At 42.4% G+C, this 17,438-nt stretch overlaps 1 protein-coding gene across 2 annotated transcripts; it reads right to left on the reverse strand.

The window, feature by feature from the left end:
• Positions 1-1,034: 1,034 nt before the first annotated feature.
• On the reverse strand, positions 1,035-11,359 carry LOC110507827 (beta-secretase 2). Of its 2 annotated transcripts, none has more exons than XM_021588119.2 (9): positions 10,791-11,359; positions 5,973-6,061; positions 5,503-5,716; positions 4,778-4,909; positions 4,092-4,226; positions 3,586-3,687; positions 2,944-3,093; positions 2,634-2,820; positions 1,035-2,517 (listed from the first exon to the last, which is right to left on the reverse strand). In XM_021588119.2, the coding sequence occupies exons 1-9, from the start codon at positions 11,079-11,081 to the stop codon at positions 2,273-2,275; spliced, it is 1,545 nt and encodes a 514-aa protein (XP_021443794.1). In that variant the 5' UTR covers positions 11,082-11,359; the 3' UTR covers positions 1,035-2,272. The 2 variants fall into 2 exon arrangements, with proteins under 2 accessions (XP_021443794.1, XP_021443795.1); XM_021588120.2 differs by having other exon boundaries at positions 2,634-2,802; positions 10,791-11,358.
• Positions 11,360-17,438: the final 6,079 nt, after the last annotated feature.

Consider the following 17,438-nt stretch of genomic DNA (forward strand, 5'->3'; position numbering starts at 1 on the left):
ATGCAATAGGATGTTTTGCAGCCATTTTGCATAGATTTTGCACAGTAATGTATGTATACACCACGTCACATGGTATACTTGCCGCCCCTACTCTGCTCTCCACAACACAATCATTACTATACCTACAACAAATATTTTCTTAAACATTTCGCTATTCCTGATGTACAGTACCAGTCAGATGTTTGGACACACCTACTCATTCAAGGGTTTCTCTTTACTTTTACTATTTTCTACATTGTAGAATAATAGTGAAGACATCAAAACTATGAAATAACACTTATGGAATAATATAGCAACCAAAAGTGTTAAACAAATTAAAATATATTTGAGATTCTTCAAAGTAGCCACCCTTTGCCTTTACAGCTTTGCACGGTCTTAGCATTCTCTCAACTGGACTGTAATCAATTATTAGGTTTCTAATGCAACGTTTATATGAGTAGTTTTGTGTTGCTCAGAATTATTTTCATCAAATGTCTGATATATAATCTATTTGATTCTAGTATAGGTTCATTGTATCATAGGATAATAAATAGCTGATGTTAGATAAAGATAATTGGCTGTTGTACGAGAGACAAATTGAGAGCCTACTCCCTCGAGTCAATCTGAGGTATTTAAATGGGGACGGTTCCACACGAGTGGCCAGTAGGACCACCACTCATACAGACCTGACACCTGTTTGTTCAGTGTAGTGTTGAATGAACTCACCTCAACAGGTGGACTTGCAAGTAAGTGTTTTTATATTTTCTTACCTATAGAATGTGCCTATGCAGTTTTGAATGTTTTCTGTGTCTTATTTCCTACACCGTGGACATTAAGAATGACTGAATTGTTTTGTTTCATTGACTTCCAAGAATTGTAAAAAGTATGTTGTATAATTGTCTATACTAAGGTTTCCTTAAAACAAACTGACCACTAATCCAGTAAGTTCCCCACGGTCTTCTGTATACTGTACTGTCTCCCCTATGCTTGAAGAGTGGTCTTGGTAGTTGCTCTTGAATGCAAGATTACAGAGAAACAGAACCTGCACCATGGTGCTCTCTACTTGTGTAACTCTTTATTCATAATATTCAATTGAATGGTGAATTGTTTTTATCCAGGTTGGAATACAGGCCGGGCGTTTTATCACGCTGGAATGAGAGCCTTTACTTTAATCTGATCAATTTAATTATATACAATCACAATTATGGCACTGATACATTTAAACAATCGTGAACAGTTTAAATTAAAACCGCACCTGATTTTGTATCAAACACCTTTGCAAAGAAATATTTAACTTTTTGAAAATACAGTACAATACTTTTTTTGGGCCAATACATCTCCCCTTTTGAAATCATGGGTAACGTAAAATGTAGAAAATATTATTTAACATAGAAATACTCCAAATACAAATCAGGTTTCTGTATGTCTACTAATGGTGAGGTTTTGAAATATTATACAATCATTCATGTTGACTTAAATATCAACTACACAATGTCATTACAAAATCCTTTTAACACAGATTGCTTCATTCTCCATTCATACAGATGGAGTGATATTCATAATTTGACACTTTTGATCACTTTTTACAGTTAAACAGAATGTCGCAAACCCATGCTAGCTCCCATATGAGATGGCTGTGACTTGATAGCATTGTAAACGACAAGGGACGTATATCAACCTACGTGTATCATCTTCTATTGTCTGACCTCCTGGTTGTACTTTGAATAAAAACATTTAGTCAACTCAACTCTTAATAAAACAGCTTGACAAAGGACATTTCCTACAAAACTTTCATCACACAGCAAAGAAGAAAATTGTAATGAAAGAATGGTAATGATACCTATGGGGAACATTCAACAAACTTGAGTAATTTACAATATGCTATTTTGAGTTGAGGCTTCTGAGAAGTAAAAAGAATCATTGCTGTTTAAGAGTTCTTAGGACCTTGTCTCAGGTGAGAGCAGTGCACTTCACTACCATGTTGTAGGCAGTGAGGAATCAGCAGGAAATATGTGCAAGGAGTGACTGGGCTGGCATAGATAGCATTCCTTTCTGCTACCCAACCAGTCTAATAATGTGTCTAAATTAAATCAGAAGTTGCTGTGAAACTGGAGTGCAAAAAACTGGTAACATCTAAACTAAGAAAAGCATTCTCTGGTCAAACTGCAGTCTCCATGATGTGTCCAGAGAACAGTCCTATTGGTCACTGCAGCCCCAACCCCTCCCCTCTCCCTGCCTCAGTAGAATTGGAACTCCCGGTGGCCGTCGTCGTCCTACCCGAGGCCCGCCTCAGTCATTTGATGCGGTGGCGGACCAGCGAGGACTCATCAGTGATCTCGCCGGACCGGTCTCGGTGACGACAGGGCAGGACGAGGAGGAGGAGCAGGATGAGGAGCACCACGACACAGACGGCCACTAGGGCGTAGGAGATGACCCAGAGAAGGGGCTCCTTCAGCAGCCCTCCAGCAGCACAGTCAGATGCCACGTCTGCAGATGAGAAGGGCCCAGAGATCTCTGACACGGCTATCCCACCGTTCACTGGAGAGAGGAACCAGGGTTATAATAGCTAACGTACTGTGGAATGTAAGAAGGGTATACAAAGAGCACTTGACCAGGCGCATCTAAGACCCAATAATAATGTCTCCAGCACTCACCTGCACATCTGCTGACAGCGAAGCCCACTCTCTTCTCTGCCCGGTCGAAGATGACGTAGAAGCCCTCCATGACGGTTGCTCCTATCACCAGGCCGTTGGCTGACGACGAGATGCCGAAGCGGAAGCAGTCCAGCGTACCGTCCACATCTGTGATTGGCTGGATATACAGCTGCAGGGAGCAGCCACACTAATGTCAATAAAAGAGCTGTCGGCAAACAGATCTAAAGCTCATAACAAGATGGCTGATGTTGGTTAGAGTAAGCAAACAACAAACACACAGAGGCAACATGGGGGACGTTTGTTATGTCACCTGAGGGAGGATGGAGATTTTGAAGGACTGGCTGGTGTTGGTGGCTCTCAGGTAGATGGACAGTTTGGGGAAGAACCTCCAAGGTGTCTCCCCCTTCAACCAGCAGGCCAGTTTAGTGCCACCCCAAAACCCCGAGGTGAAGTCCTGGATCTGGACCATAGAAAGACAGCGATGGATTAAGACTCCAATAAAATTACTCTGAGTTGTGAAAAAAAGGTGTACTTTACATAGATAACCACTCATTTTCTCTCAGATCCGTAGACCAGAACAAAGTTGCCATATAGGGGTGGACAAATATAAGCCATGGTATAGAAAGGAAATAAGTTGCAATGTCCTCAGTCTACACATTTACTGAAGTGTCCTCAGTCTACACATTTACTGAAGTGTCCTCAGTCTACACATTTACTGAAGTGTCCTCAGTCTACACATTTACTGAAGTGTCCTCAGTCTACACATTTACTGAAGTGTCCTCAGTCTACACATTTACTGAAGTGTCCTCAGTCTACACATTTACTGAAGTGTCCTCAGTCTACACATTTACTGAAGTGTCCGCAGTCTACACATTTACTGAAGTGTCCTCAGACAACCAGGTTATCCTAGAAGTTCTTTGTCATTTGATCATGGGCACAGCGGCTGACATACCAGAGATGTTCTTGAGATGGCCTCAACCACAGCACTGAACACATTCACAGGCAGCCGCAGAAGAGTGGTTCCACTGTCCACTATGGCTTTATCCTTGTTGTACTGAGAGAAGGAGAGGGAGAGAGAATGAAAGAGAGAGAGGAAGATGTATAAAGAAAGGGGAAAACATATTGTTTTCAGTTGCATATTTCATTTCAGAAGACCTTGATCAAACAAAAAGCTGAAATGTCCACCTTGGTTCCTGGAAGGCTTCAGAAACAGGTTTACCACATTCTTGTGTCTCAGCTCAGGCATGCTTTATTAACTGTTGCTTTATATCCTCTTTCCAGACATGCACTACAGGCTCATCCAGAAAGAATGTTCACTAGAAACAACCTTAGTCTTAAGGCCACGGTTAGGCTTTGTTCCTCAAACCTGACGTGTTGTGCAGATTTGAAATACTTTGCAAACCATTTAGACCAGGAAAGGGCAATTCAGAAAACAACAGTGGACAGTTTGTCTCATACCTCTTTGCAGTCCAGGTTTAGATTCTGATCCCCAACCTCCAGCTTCAATACTTCCACCTGATAGTACCACTCTTCCTTTATAGGGGTGTACCACATGGACCCCGAATACAATGTTGGTTCAACCCCTCCCATGACCTGAAACAAAACAGGGTTTTCATTCACTTTACAAATTAATGAATACAATGATAGCCTGAATACTGTAATAAAACTACAATGGCATGCCTTAGCAATGTTTGGCATGGCATTGCAGACACTGATTACACCCCACTATCTCTCCCATCTGCTGCACTCACGTGGTCGGCTCAACCGCGACTGCTCTTAAAACACCAACAGACCTGCACTCGGCAAGGGGCTATCTTAGCTTAATTAGCCACTCGCTAACTAGATTGGGTGTACAATGGGGAAACGCATTGAGAGGCGCAGAGACTTGCTAGCGATCATGCTTCTAAGAAGCACCATGCCGCTCAGTCTAATCCACCCTTGAAAGGTTTATCTGGTCTGGGCGTCGGGAGAAATATTATGCCAAGCAACTGCCTAGCGTGTGTGAGATGAACAGCCTCAATAATCATCTTCTTTGACAGTACAACAACCAGCCTTTGTAAGGAAGTCCCCCCCCCCACCCCACCCCACCCCACCATTCACTCCTCCCATTCATAACCTTTAGCTTTCTCCTCCTGACTACTCACAAGACTTCCCCCCGTGGGGTCGGCAGTGGAGCTGGCTGACAACCCAGCTCCGCACATCTGTAGGGAGAACACATCTGGGATGTCTGTCTGTCGTACCACGGAGTTAAAGAAAGGCTCCACCGAGGAGTCAGGCTGGGAAACAGGAGACATAAACACAAACCACTCTGGTCATTAACTTAGTGTAAAATAGTGTAACGTATTGGCTGTCCTATTGGTCAATAGTGAAGCTGTAAGCACAGAGAATGACAGGAGAAAGTCTTATCAGTTATCACCCTGACTAAACAGGATCCCCCTTCTCTATACCTTGATATATACACCATGTGAAGTCAAGGGCCAGATATATGCATGTGATGCATGACAAACATTCTGAAAATCATCTGAACCTGAACAAAGCTGAGATCCACAGTAGAGTGGTCACTGTATGTCAATGATTTAAAATAGTTGATCTCAAAATCTGCATAAGGCATACATTGTGTAAGCTCAGAATAGCCTAACCAACATTACGCCCCATGGTTCTGTGTGATGATGAGATCACAGTTCCATTCTGAACAGTATCATGTGTGTGAACCTTCTCCGGTTGAGTTCATTTGATCTTTGATAACATTCAGCAGCTCTTCACGCCCCACCACGCTTACGGACACCACTGTGCCAAATCAAATAGACATGGCGATATCCTTCATATCCAGAGTCTCAGAGGGCATGAGGACCCCCCCCTCCCCATTTACCCGAGCCAGCAGGGGGTAGGCCAGACCCAGGATGCCCTGCCAGTTGACCCCCGGGAGGAAGAATCCATCAGAGGAAAAGATGGTGGCGATGTTGATGGTGAGGGTGCCAGCGATGCTGGGTATGAGGACGCGGTCGGTGCCCAGCTCGCCCTCCCAGTTGCCCTGGGTGTACTTGACGGCCACGCCCCTGCCAGTGGACTTGTACGTACTGGAGCTGAACACAGGGACAGTCAGGGAGATTAAGCAGCACTCTTAGACAAAGGAAATCTTATCAAATGAATGCCTGAGACAATTATAAACAAACATAAAACATGATCAGATTGTAGTATAAATTATGTGATTGATGTGAAACACTGATTATTTAATTAAGGCATTTTCTAATATTATGAGGCCACCAAATGTAATGCATAGCCTTCTCATTGACCCAATAGAAAGAGTTTCCACAGAGCAAATATGCGAGCCTGACTCACAGTGCTGTGTTGAAGAAGTGTGTGATAAAGGGATGTGCTGCTGCAGCCACTGCAAAGTTACTGCTTCCCGTATCAACCAGGATATTCAGCTGGAAAAACAAAAGAGTAGCGAGTACTTTATCAGTCATTCAACCATCTGTGTTACTCATCCGCACCCCTCTTAAGACACCATAAACACACAAACTGACTCAGTCAGCGATCATGATTTGAGCAGGGCAGGTTATTTACTATGCTTCTGACGTCTGAAGATTTGGGAAAAAAAGCTCTCTGGTCTGGTATCTTTTGAAAAAACATGCCCACGTTACTCCTGCCCATTGCTCCATAGTCTAAAACTCTCTCCATCCTGGTATTTGTCAGCGGTGTGCGAGCAGGAGCGGAACATGAGCTAGCAAAGCAGCAGTTGAGATCTTGTTGTCTCAGGCATAAATTCAACTAGGGGAACTAATGAGATAACCGACTTCTGTCACATCGGTGACGTGCAGAAGGGTCATTACTGAACATTCCTCATCATTAAAGAGGCTGTGCTCTCCACAGCGCCGCTCGCAACAAAGGAGTTTATTTACCATTTAAATGTGTTAGGCTGCTTAACTAGCCTTTAAAGCACTTTGGATTGATGGAGGAGAGGCAACATAAAGGGAACACACAGGAAAGCGGTCTGCTGGTGTGACATTACACTTCCTGCGTCTTCCCTAAAGCAGCCTGAGGAAAATGTGATTTTCGGGATATTTGTTTCCATCCAACTAAAGCATGGGCTTCGTCAAAGCTAAGAATAAGAAGTAACTCATTCAGAAATTTTACAGTGAAGACCTTATTTCACACCCAGACAAAACAAATGTAGCATTCTGCTCTCAATAAATAGGCTGCTTGAGTATTCTGCATTCTTGTTGTCGACCCGGTTCTGAGAAGAAAACAAACCCAGTTGAGCAGGAACCATTGATGACCGACAAAAACGGAGCAAATAGGCTTAGCTATCCCTCGCAATATAGGCTATACAAAAACCCTAGCAGGATCTACACACAACACCCAATAATGACAAAGTGAAAACATGTTTAGACTTTTTTGCAAATTGATTGAAAATGAAATACAAATGATTAATTTACATAAGTATTCACACCCGAGTCAATATATTGCTACCATTTCGTAGCGATTACAGCTGTGAGCATTTCTGGGCAAGTCTCTAAGAGCTTTGGACACCTGGATTGTACAATATTTGCACATTATTGTTTGAAATTCTTCAAGCTCTGTCAAAACTGTAACTAGGTTACTTAACTCCATTGTATATTTGGCAATGGCATGCCTTATATTTTATGTTATTGTCCTGCTGAAAGGTGAATTTGTCTCTCAGGAAAGCAGACTGAACCAGGTTTTCCTCTAGGATTTTGCCTGTGCTTAGCTCCATTCCATTTCTTTTTATGTATAAAAAAATAAATAAACTCCCTAGTCCTTGTGAGGAAAAGCCTACCCATAACATGATGCAGCCACCACCATGCTTGGAAATATGAAGAGTGGTACTCAGTGATGTGTTGAATTTGCACCACTTTGATTTCAGGATATAAAGTTAATTTCTTTGCCACATTTTTGGCAGTTTTACGTTAGTGCCTTATTGCAAACAGGATGCATATTCTGTACAGGCTTCCTTTCCACTCTGTCATTTAGGTTAGTATTGTGGAGTAAATCCAATGTTGTTGATCCATCTTCAGTTCTCTCCTATCACAGCCATTACAAACTCTAACAGTTTTAAAGTCACCATTGGCCTCACTGTGAAATCCCTGAGCAGTTTCCTTCCTCTCCGGCAACTGATTTAGGAAGGATGCCTGTATCTTTGTAGTGACTGGCTGTATGGATACACCATCAAAAGTGTAATTAATAACTTCACCATGCTCAAAGGGATATTTAATGTCAGTTTATTTTTTAAACCATCTACCAATATGTGCTCTTCTTTGCGAGGCTTTGGAAAACCTCCCTGATCTTTGTGTCTGAAATTCACTGCTCGACTGAGGGACCTTATCTGTATGTGTGGGGTACAGAGATGAGGTAGTAATTCAAAAATCATGTTAAACACTATTATTGCACACAGAGTCCATGCAACTTAAGCACATTTTTACTCCAGAACTTACTTAGGCTTGCCATAACAAAAGGGGTTGAATGCTTATTGACTCAAGACATTTAAGCTTTTCATTTTCAATTAATTAGTTAACATTTCTAAAAACATAATTCCACTTTGACATTGAGGTATTGTGTGTAGGCCAGTGACAAACAAAACTCAATTTAATACATTATAAATTCAGGCTGTAATACAACAAAATGTGGAAAAAGTCAAGGGGTGTGAATACTTTCTGAAGGCACTGTACTTCCTCAAAGCTCTGTTGCGTCCCTATCAGTTGGACTGGCCGAAGTCCCACCACTATGGCTCTGCCATCTGAAACTCTACTGCCACCACACAGATGGCAGCACGCCACTCATGCTGGGCCCAAACCAGAAAGACCATCCTGACGCAGCCTGTTGGGGAAAACTAGGGGCATTTCCTTGTATCTCCTACCCTCTCAATCCTCTTCCGTACTCCCCTAGCTTGGCTGGGCGGAACCACCAGGCAAATCCCTTCTCTTCCCCATCCCTGAGCCAGCATGGCGGCTTGGTCGCCTGTGGTTGAGCCTTGCCTGGCTAATTAGCAGAGGCTCTGTGGCGGGGATGTGCATCTGCTACCTGTTTGTACCAATTAGCAGATGTGAGGCACTCCAGCCGACACCTCGGCCTAGCTGCGACGGGGCTAACAGATGTGGCAATTAGTGGTTCATCTGAATAACGCCTTGTTTAACACCAGGCCTTTAATTATATCATAGATAGAACTGTTTGAGGATTGGTGTTATTGTGCCCCCCTCCCCTTGTTCTCTCTTCCCCTCCCCACCTCTTCCCTCCCCTCCCTCCCTCTTCTCTCCCCTCCCCTCCCTACCTCTCATCTGATTATAGTCAGAGGTGTTACTTAGCCAGGTTCATTTTAGTGAGGTCAGATTCCTTCAGTGTGATTATTCCACTAATAAGCACAAGGAAATGACAAGGCAGAAATATGCTTGATAAGATTGTGGGAACCAGAGTCTGGCTGTGCCATAGCCATGGAATCTTGCTAACACCCAACTCTTGGTCCAACAATAAAAAGTGTTCCAGCTAAGAACACACTGGCTTTATCAATAACTATATATTGATACTAACATATTGTAAACATTCCAAAGACTGAGAAGTGTGGGTACCTAAAACTGCATGCAATTAGAGCCAAATGGAAAAACCAGGCATAAATGAGGACAGGGGGAAATAGATGGTGATGGAGAGGGAGATATTTATATAAAACCTAGAACAAAAGAACAGAAACTGTGGGCCACATTCCTCCAGATCCATTGGTAGAGTTTGAGCAGATTTCAGCTTTCTCCCTGAGCCTTTGTGCCTCATAATTCTGGTCAGCTGCCTGGCCAGTGGAGCCCAAGCAGAGGCTCGGGTCTAGCAGCATCATGTGAGCTCATGTGCGTGGGAGCTTACATGGCAGAACCAGGCCCTGGGCTCAGAGCTGGCTGCAGTCTCACTCTCGCCGTCACCCCCTCCTGCCCACCCCCCCGTGCCCCAGGGGCTAACAGCCTCCCCACACCCTCTCTCCAGATCACATGTTGGCGAGAAAAACTATTTGCAGACAGACAGGCTTGGTCATAAGTTAGCCTACTAAATATCATGGCCTAAATGTGTTCCAGTGCTTGACTGGAGCTCACAGAAGCAGAGTACTGGCGCCTCAAATTTTCTACTGCTTGAGCTCCTATTCCTCTTATAGAATATTAGCTCAAAAGTATTGTGGAGGTCCTGCACCTAAATATAAACAATACCAGCACCCAAAATGAGTACTGGAACCTAGTTCAGTCCAAGTCAAGCACCTTCCTAATATTGAGTTGCATCCCCCCTTTTGCCCTCTGAACAGCCTCCATAACACCTCCACAAGGTGTTAAAAGCATTCCACAGGGATTCTGGCCTATGTTGACTCCAATGCTTCCTACAGTTGTATCATGTTGGCTGGATATCCTTTGGGTGGTGGACCATTCTTGATACACACGGGAAACTGTTGAGCATGAAAAACCCAGCAGCGTTGCAGTTCTTGACACAAAAAGTGTGCATGGCACCTACTACCATACCCCGTTCAAAAGCACTTAAATCTTTTGTCTTGCCCATTCATCCTCTGAATGGCACACATACACAATCCATGCTTGAATTGTCTCAAGGCTTAAAAATGATTCTTTAACCTATCTCCCCTTCATCTACACTGATGGAAGTGGATTTTAAAAAAGTGACATCAATAAGGCATCATAGCTTTCACCTGTTCAATCTGTCATGAAAAAAGCAGCTGTTTTGCATACACACACACACACACACACACACACACACACACACACACACACACACACACACACACATATACACACACACACACACACACACATATACATACATACATACATATATATATATATATACACATATATATACATACATACACACACATATATATACACATACATATTTATATACATATATAAATAAAATACATATATAATACATATGTATATTCATATATACATATATAAATAAATTCATATACACACACACACACACACATACACATATATATACATATATACATATATATACATATACATATATACACACACACACACACACACATATATATAAATAAATGTCTACTTCATTCGATTACATTTGGACTAAAGAGGTCAAGAAATGTATTCCACATTGAAAACTTTAAAACAATAGGTCATATTTTTTTACCTTTTGACCAGGGGTACCCAGTGTCATCTCCATGTAGTAACCTCTGCCAGAATCGCCTTGTAAGTTATTGACCATGTCCAAAAAGTTCACTATTCCAGCTGGATCAGATGCCAGGGACAGTCCATTTCCTGAGGCTTGTATTAGTTTCAGAGGAGTTAAATCCAAATCCAAAGAAGAGTTAAACTTACCTGTAAATATTTTAAGTGGAATGGTATAGAGAGATTTTGCCATTCCAAAACAGAGCATGATAAATAATGCTCTAAGGGGGATCGAACCGTTATGGTAAGCCATGGCAAATATTATTCAGGGAAAGTCAAACCTCGGAAAATGTCCAGCTCCTTGTTCAAAGTTTGCGCCTTAGTTTTCAGCTTGGCCATCATTAGACCTCTAGTGAGGTAATCATGTTGAACGTGATGTTCAGACGACGACGCTGAAGAAACATAAGAAACAACCTCGGCTTTCACATTCAGACGCTTTCAGAAGTTTACTACTCTCTCCAAAAGTTGTTTGCCTTATTTATTATTTTGGATGGATGACTTCCTGAATTCCATATCACGGATGTGACGAAGTGCCACCACTTTTATTTTTTTGGGTTAGGGAAAATTTGCTTGGAGGGCGCCTATGGGCGCACCATAGAGATAGTTAGAGGACTTATATCTGTTTCGTTTTAGCGTATGCGACAGCATGGGCAGCGCCAATGAGGCTACATCCCATAGCAATCCCCACCCAGTTAACTACTCGGACTACTTTAACATGGTGGAAGCCCTCAATGGCGCTGCCCATGATAAAAATTACTTTTGGACACTAGAGGCCTCTATCATTGTCAACGTGATTTCCCTGTGTTTTGCATATACTTCCACACTATGAATTTGGAATAATACTGTAAAATTGTGAACATGATGATAATTCTTTTTTAGTGTAAGAGCTGTTTGAAAAGACCGGCTGAAATTTCTGGCTGTTTTGGTGGGATGGAGTGATATCACCATACAGTAAATTAGTTAATAGACCATAACAAAGAAAATTCCCAAACTCTGCCAATAACAGCTATTATTCAGTTTCCCCCTCCCTACTCAGGTCCCTCCCACACTAACTTAACATAGTAGGCATAAAATAATTGCCTAAAACTAGATCCCCTACATACTGGTCTTGAGGAGAAGAAGAAAAACTGTCCAGGGGAGGGTCTCTTCTGCACTGTTCAACCAATCTAGTCAATGTGGAGGAGAAGTTAATATAGTGTCACCTTGTTATTAATGTCCAAAAGTGGAAGTCAGATTACAGGCTCTCTTTCCATTAACCCCTGAAAACTGGAACATCCGGCTGCTGGGAAACTCCCAGATAGTTGTCGCAAAATTCTTCCTTGAGAAATTGCAATTTGCTAAGAAACTATTTTTGTTGTTGTTATTTTTTACCAAATCAAATCAAATTGTATTGGTCATACACATGGTTAGCAGATGTATATGCAAGTGTAGCGAAATGCTTGTGCTTCTAGTTCCAACAGTGCAATAATATCTAACAAGTAATCTAACAATTCCCAACCACTACCTAATACACACATCTAACAAGTAATCTAACAATTCCCCAACAACTACCTAATACACACAAGTCTAAAGGGGTGAATGAGAATGTGTACCTGTAAGTATATGGATGAGCGATGGCCAAGCGGCATAGGCAAGGTTCAGTAGATGGTATAAAATACAGTATTCATGTGATATGAGTAATGTAAGATATGTAGACATTATTAAAGTGGCTTTATTTAGAGTGGCATTGTTTAAAGTGACTAGTGATCCATTTATTAAAGTGCCCAGTGATTGGGTCTCAATACAGTATGTACACGAGATATGAGTAATGTAAGATACGTAGTAGACCTTATTAAAGTCACATTATTTAGAAGGGGTATTGTTTAAAGTGACTAGTGATCCATTTACTAAATTGTCCAGTGATTGGGTCAATGTAGGCAGCAGCCTCTCTGAGTTAGTGATTGCTGTTTAGCAGTCTGATGGCCTTGAGATAGAAGCTGTTTCTCAATCTCTCGTTCCCAGCTTTGATGCACCTGTACTGACCTTGCCTTCTAAATGACAGCCGTGTGAACAGGCAGTGGCTCGGGTGGTTGTTGTTCTTGATGATCTTTTTGGCCTTCCTGTGACATCGGGTGCTGTAGGTGTCATGGAGGGCAGGTAGTTTGCTCCCGGTGATGCATTGTGCAGACAGCACCACCCTCTGGAGAGCCGTGCGGTTGAGGGTGGTGCAGTTGCCGTACCAGGCTGTGATACAGCCCGACAGGATGCTCTCGATTGTGCATCTGTAAAAGTTTGTCAGGGTTTGGGTGACAAGCCAACATTTCTTCAGCCTTGTGAGGTTAAAGAGGCAGTGTGGCGCCTTCTTCACCAGACTGTCCACACATTTCAGTTTGTCTGTGATGTGTACGCCCAGGAACTTGCAACTTTACACCTTCTCCACTGCTATCCCTTCGATGTGGATAAGGGTGCTCCCTCTGCTGTTTCCAGAAGTCCACGATCATCTCCTTTGTTTTGTTGACGTTAAGTGAGAGGTTATTTTCCTGACACCACACCAGTGCCCTCACCTCCTCCCTGTAGGCTGTCTCGTCTTTGTTGGTGATCAAGCCCACTACTGTTGTGTCATCTGCAAACTTGATGATTGAGTTGGAGGCGTGCATGGCCACGCAGTCGTGGGTGAACAGGGAGTACAGGAGAGGGCTGAGCCCACACCCTTGTGGGACCCCAGTGTTGAGGGCCAGCGAAGTGGAGATGTTGTTTCCTACCTTCACCACCTGGGGGTGGCCCGTCAGAAAGTCCAGGACCCAGTTGCACAGGGAGGGGTTGAGACCCAGGGCCTCCAGCTTGATGATGAGCTTGGAGGGTATTATGGTGTTGAATGCTGAGCTGTAGTCAATGAACAGCATTCTTACATACAGTGGCTTGCGAAAGTATTCACCCCCTTGGCATTTTTCCTATTTTGTTACCTTACAATCTGGAATTTGGGGGGCGGTTGTATCATTTTGATTTACACAACATGCCTACCACTTTGAAGATGCAAAATATTTTTTTTATTGTGGAATGAACAATAAATAAGATTTAAAAAACTTGAGCATGCATAACTATTCACCCCCCAAAGTCAATACTTTTTCAATACAGAATCACCTTTTGCAGCAATTACAGTTGCAAGTCTCTTGGGGTATGTCTCTTTAAGTTTGGCACATCTAGTCACTGGGATTTTTGCCCATTCTTCAAGGCAAAACTGCTCCAGCTCCTTCAAGTTGGATGGGCTCCACTGGTGTACAGCAATCTTTAAATCATACCACAGATTCTCGATTGGATTGAGGTCTGGGCTTTGACGAGGCCATTCCAAGACATTTAAATGTTTCTCCTTAAACCACGCGAGTGTTGCTTTAGTAGTATCTTAGGGTAATTTTTTAAAATTAATTTATTATATAACTAGGCAAGTCAGTTAAGAACAAATTCCTATTTACAATGACAGCCTAGGAACAGTGGGTTAACTGCCTTGTTCAGGGGCAGAACAACAGATCTTTACCTTGTCAGCTCGGGGATTCAATCTAGCAACCTTTCGGTTACTGGCCCAATGCTCTAACTACTAGGCAACCTGCCGCCCAATTGTCCTGCTGGAAGGTGAATCTCTGGAAGACTGAAACAGGTTTCCCTCAAGTATTTCCCTGTATTTAGCGCCATCCATCATTACTTCAATTCTGACCAGTTTCTCAGTCGCTGCCGATAAAAAACATCCCCACAGCATGATGCTGCCACCACCATGCTGTTATTCTCGGGGTGATGAGAGGTGTTGGGTTTGCACCAGACATTTACCTTGATGGCCAAAAAGCTCAATTTTAGTCTCATCTAACCAGAGTACCTTCTTCCATATGTTTGAGGAGTCTCCCACATGCCTTTTGGCGAACACCAAACGTGTTTGCTTATTTTTTTCTTTAAGCAATGTCTTTTTCCTGGCCACTCTTCTATAAAGCCCAGCTCTGTGGAGTGCACGGCTTAAAGTGGTCCCATGAACAGAAAGTCCAATCTCCGCTGTGGAGCTTTGCAGCTCCTTTAGGGTTATAATTGGTCTCTTTGTTGCCTCTCTGATTAAATCACTCCTTGCCGGGTCCGTGAGTTTTGGTGGGAGGCCCTCTCTTGACAGGTTTGTTGTTTTTAATAGTGGATTTAATGGTGTTCCGTGGGATGTTCAAAGTTTTGAATATTTTTTTATAACCCAACCCTGATCTGTACTTCTCCACAACTGTCTCCCTGACCTGTTTGGAGAGCTCCTTGGTCTTCATGGTGCCACTTGCTTTGTGGTACCCCTTTGCTTAGTGGTGTTGCAGACTCTGGGGCCTTTCAGAACAGGTGTATAGATACTGACATCATATGACCGATCATGGGACACTTAGATTGCACACAGGTGGACTTTATTTAACTAATCATGTGACTTCTGAAGGTAATTAGTTGCACCAGATCTTCTTTAAGGGGCTTCATAGCAAAGGGGGTGAATATACACGCACCACTTTTCCGCTTATATTCTTTTTTAGTTTCACTTCACCAATTTGTACTATTTTGTGTATGTCCATTACATGAAATCCAAATAAAAATCCATTTATATTACAGGTTGTAATGCAACAAAATAGGAAAAACGCCAAGGGGGATGAATACATTTGCAAGGCACTGTAGGTATTATTTTTGTCCAGATGGGATAGGGCAGCGTACAATGTGATGGCGATTGCTTCATCTGTGGACCTGTTGAGGCGTTATACAAACCGAAGTGGGTCTAGGGTGGCCGGTAAGGTGGCGGTGATATGATCCTTGACTAGCCTCTCAAAGCACTTCATGATGACAGAAGTGAGTGCTTCTTGGGTACAGGAGAAACGGTAGCCATCTTGAAGCATATGGGGACAACAGACTGGGATAGGGAGCGATTAAATATGTCAGTAAACACTATAATGTTTTACAGTACCATTTTAATTAAAAACAATCACAGTGAGGTACTTAATTGTTACCCGGAAATGATTTGATATTGAGATAAATTGGCAGCATTGGCCCTTTAAAAGTGATTTGTGTGCTGTATGGCTAGTCTTTAGCTAGAGGAAACATTTTTTAATTTAGGACTTTTTGTAAGATACAAAATAAATAGGCATACATGAGCTTATATTGTAAATGGAAGAATAACATGGAAATTATTTTGTATTCTTCAATGGTGAAACAGAAGTTTGCCACACAATGACCCATGTGCACAGAGAGGTGTTATTGTCCTATTTGCATCGTGTTCTGATTTGACCCTTGCCCTCCTCGTCCTATCTCAGGCAACAACTGCTGATCCATATGATTGCATAAAAATGACCCAACTACCTACTCCAGTGTCATTAAGTGTCATTAAGGTGGATTCCCTTTAGGCCCTGTCTCACTCACTTGACCAATATGGTGTGGATGACCAGCAAACTGCAAACTGTCCAGTCCGTCTCTGTCACCACAAGTGGAGGGAGAGAGACCCTATTGGTCAGAAGGATCAATATGACACACCACATCACCACACTTTATTCTCTAAAAGCAGCACAGAGACAGGCACTGTCTCTCTTCACAACCCCAATGAGTTCCACTTGGGCTAAGACAGTTCCAGTGTCACATGTCCTCAGTGAAGTTCCACAGCCTACAGCGGAGCTGATAGAGTTTTAATCGCCAGGGAAAAGCATTTACCAAGCTGCTCCATAGCAACACAGCTGCATGCACTGTAGGGCCTCACATGACACAATGAAATGGTACCTACTATGGATATCACCATTTATATAACACCTGATGTTCCTGTATTTAAACTGTACGTAATGTTAGCATCAATGCTTTCCTTTGGCCTCTGCCTTTTAAGTCAAGAAATGTATTCCAGGCAGTCTGCAAGTCAACAATTCATCAGAGTTGTAACATCTCCACATTAAATGTGGAATGAAATTAAACAGAAAGAAAGGTTAGGCATGTGTTCCTAGGTTTTAAAAAATGAAATGTGTACATGTGTATACCATGCTCCATGCCATGATTTAAATGCCAGTTTGAAATTCTGTTGATTGACCAAAATTATACCTGCCACTTTATGGCGTCATGTGAGTAGGGATAACAAAGCAAAATGGCTGTGGTATGAGAACAATGAATACAATGTTTGTTTGGAAACAAAATAGTTCAGTAATTATGCTGTAAAAAATGGTTTAATAATTTGCTAAGAAATAGGGAATTACTGAACTTCTCTCACGTCTCTCAAGGACTTCCTATCATCACAAAGGAGTGGTGAGTGTACTGTACTGTATCAGATTGATACAATATTCCTATTTTATTATAATTCCAGTTTTTGTGGATTTACTGTTTTTTTGGGGGAAAGAATTGAACTGAATTGAATTTTCTCTGGCTCAGCTGGAATATTGGTATTATGTTTCCTTGGTGTGCATCCTATCCTTCTTAACTTCCTGTAAAGACATTATTATCATAAACTCATAGCAGCTTTATGGTCATTCATCATTTTGACTGTGCGTGTCTTTGTGCAGGGCCTCAATGGGCCAATCAGAACAAAGATATCTTTAAACTCTTCCTTGCACAGGTTGAGGGGATTCGATTAAGCTGCCCCAGAAGCCGGTGAGTGAGGTGAGCTCTG

The sequence above is a fragment of the Oncorhynchus mykiss genome, chromosome 27 (genome assembly GCF_013265735.2).
Source record: "Oncorhynchus mykiss isolate Arlee chromosome 27, USDA_OmykA_1.1, whole genome shotgun sequence".
Classification (NCBI taxonomy): domain Eukaryota; kingdom Metazoa; phylum Chordata; class Actinopteri; order Salmoniformes; family Salmonidae; genus Oncorhynchus; species Oncorhynchus mykiss.

What these genes read in the sequence shown, in the direction of transcription:
- LOC110507827 (XM_021588119.2), bottom strand. Translation starts at nt 11,081, where the DNA reads ATGGCTTACCATAACGGTTCGATCCCCCTTAGAGCATTATTTATCATG. An exon ending in TGGGTACCCCTGGTCAAAAG is followed by an intron (nt 6,062 to 10,790) that starts GTAAAAAAATAT and finishes TTGTTTTTCCAG; the next exon opens with CTGAATATCCTGGTTGATAC. An exon ending in ACCCCACGGGGGGAAGTCTT is followed by an intron (nt 4,227 to 4,777) that starts GTGAGTAGTCAG and finishes GTTTTGTTTCAG; the next exon opens with GTCATGGGAGGGGTTGAACC.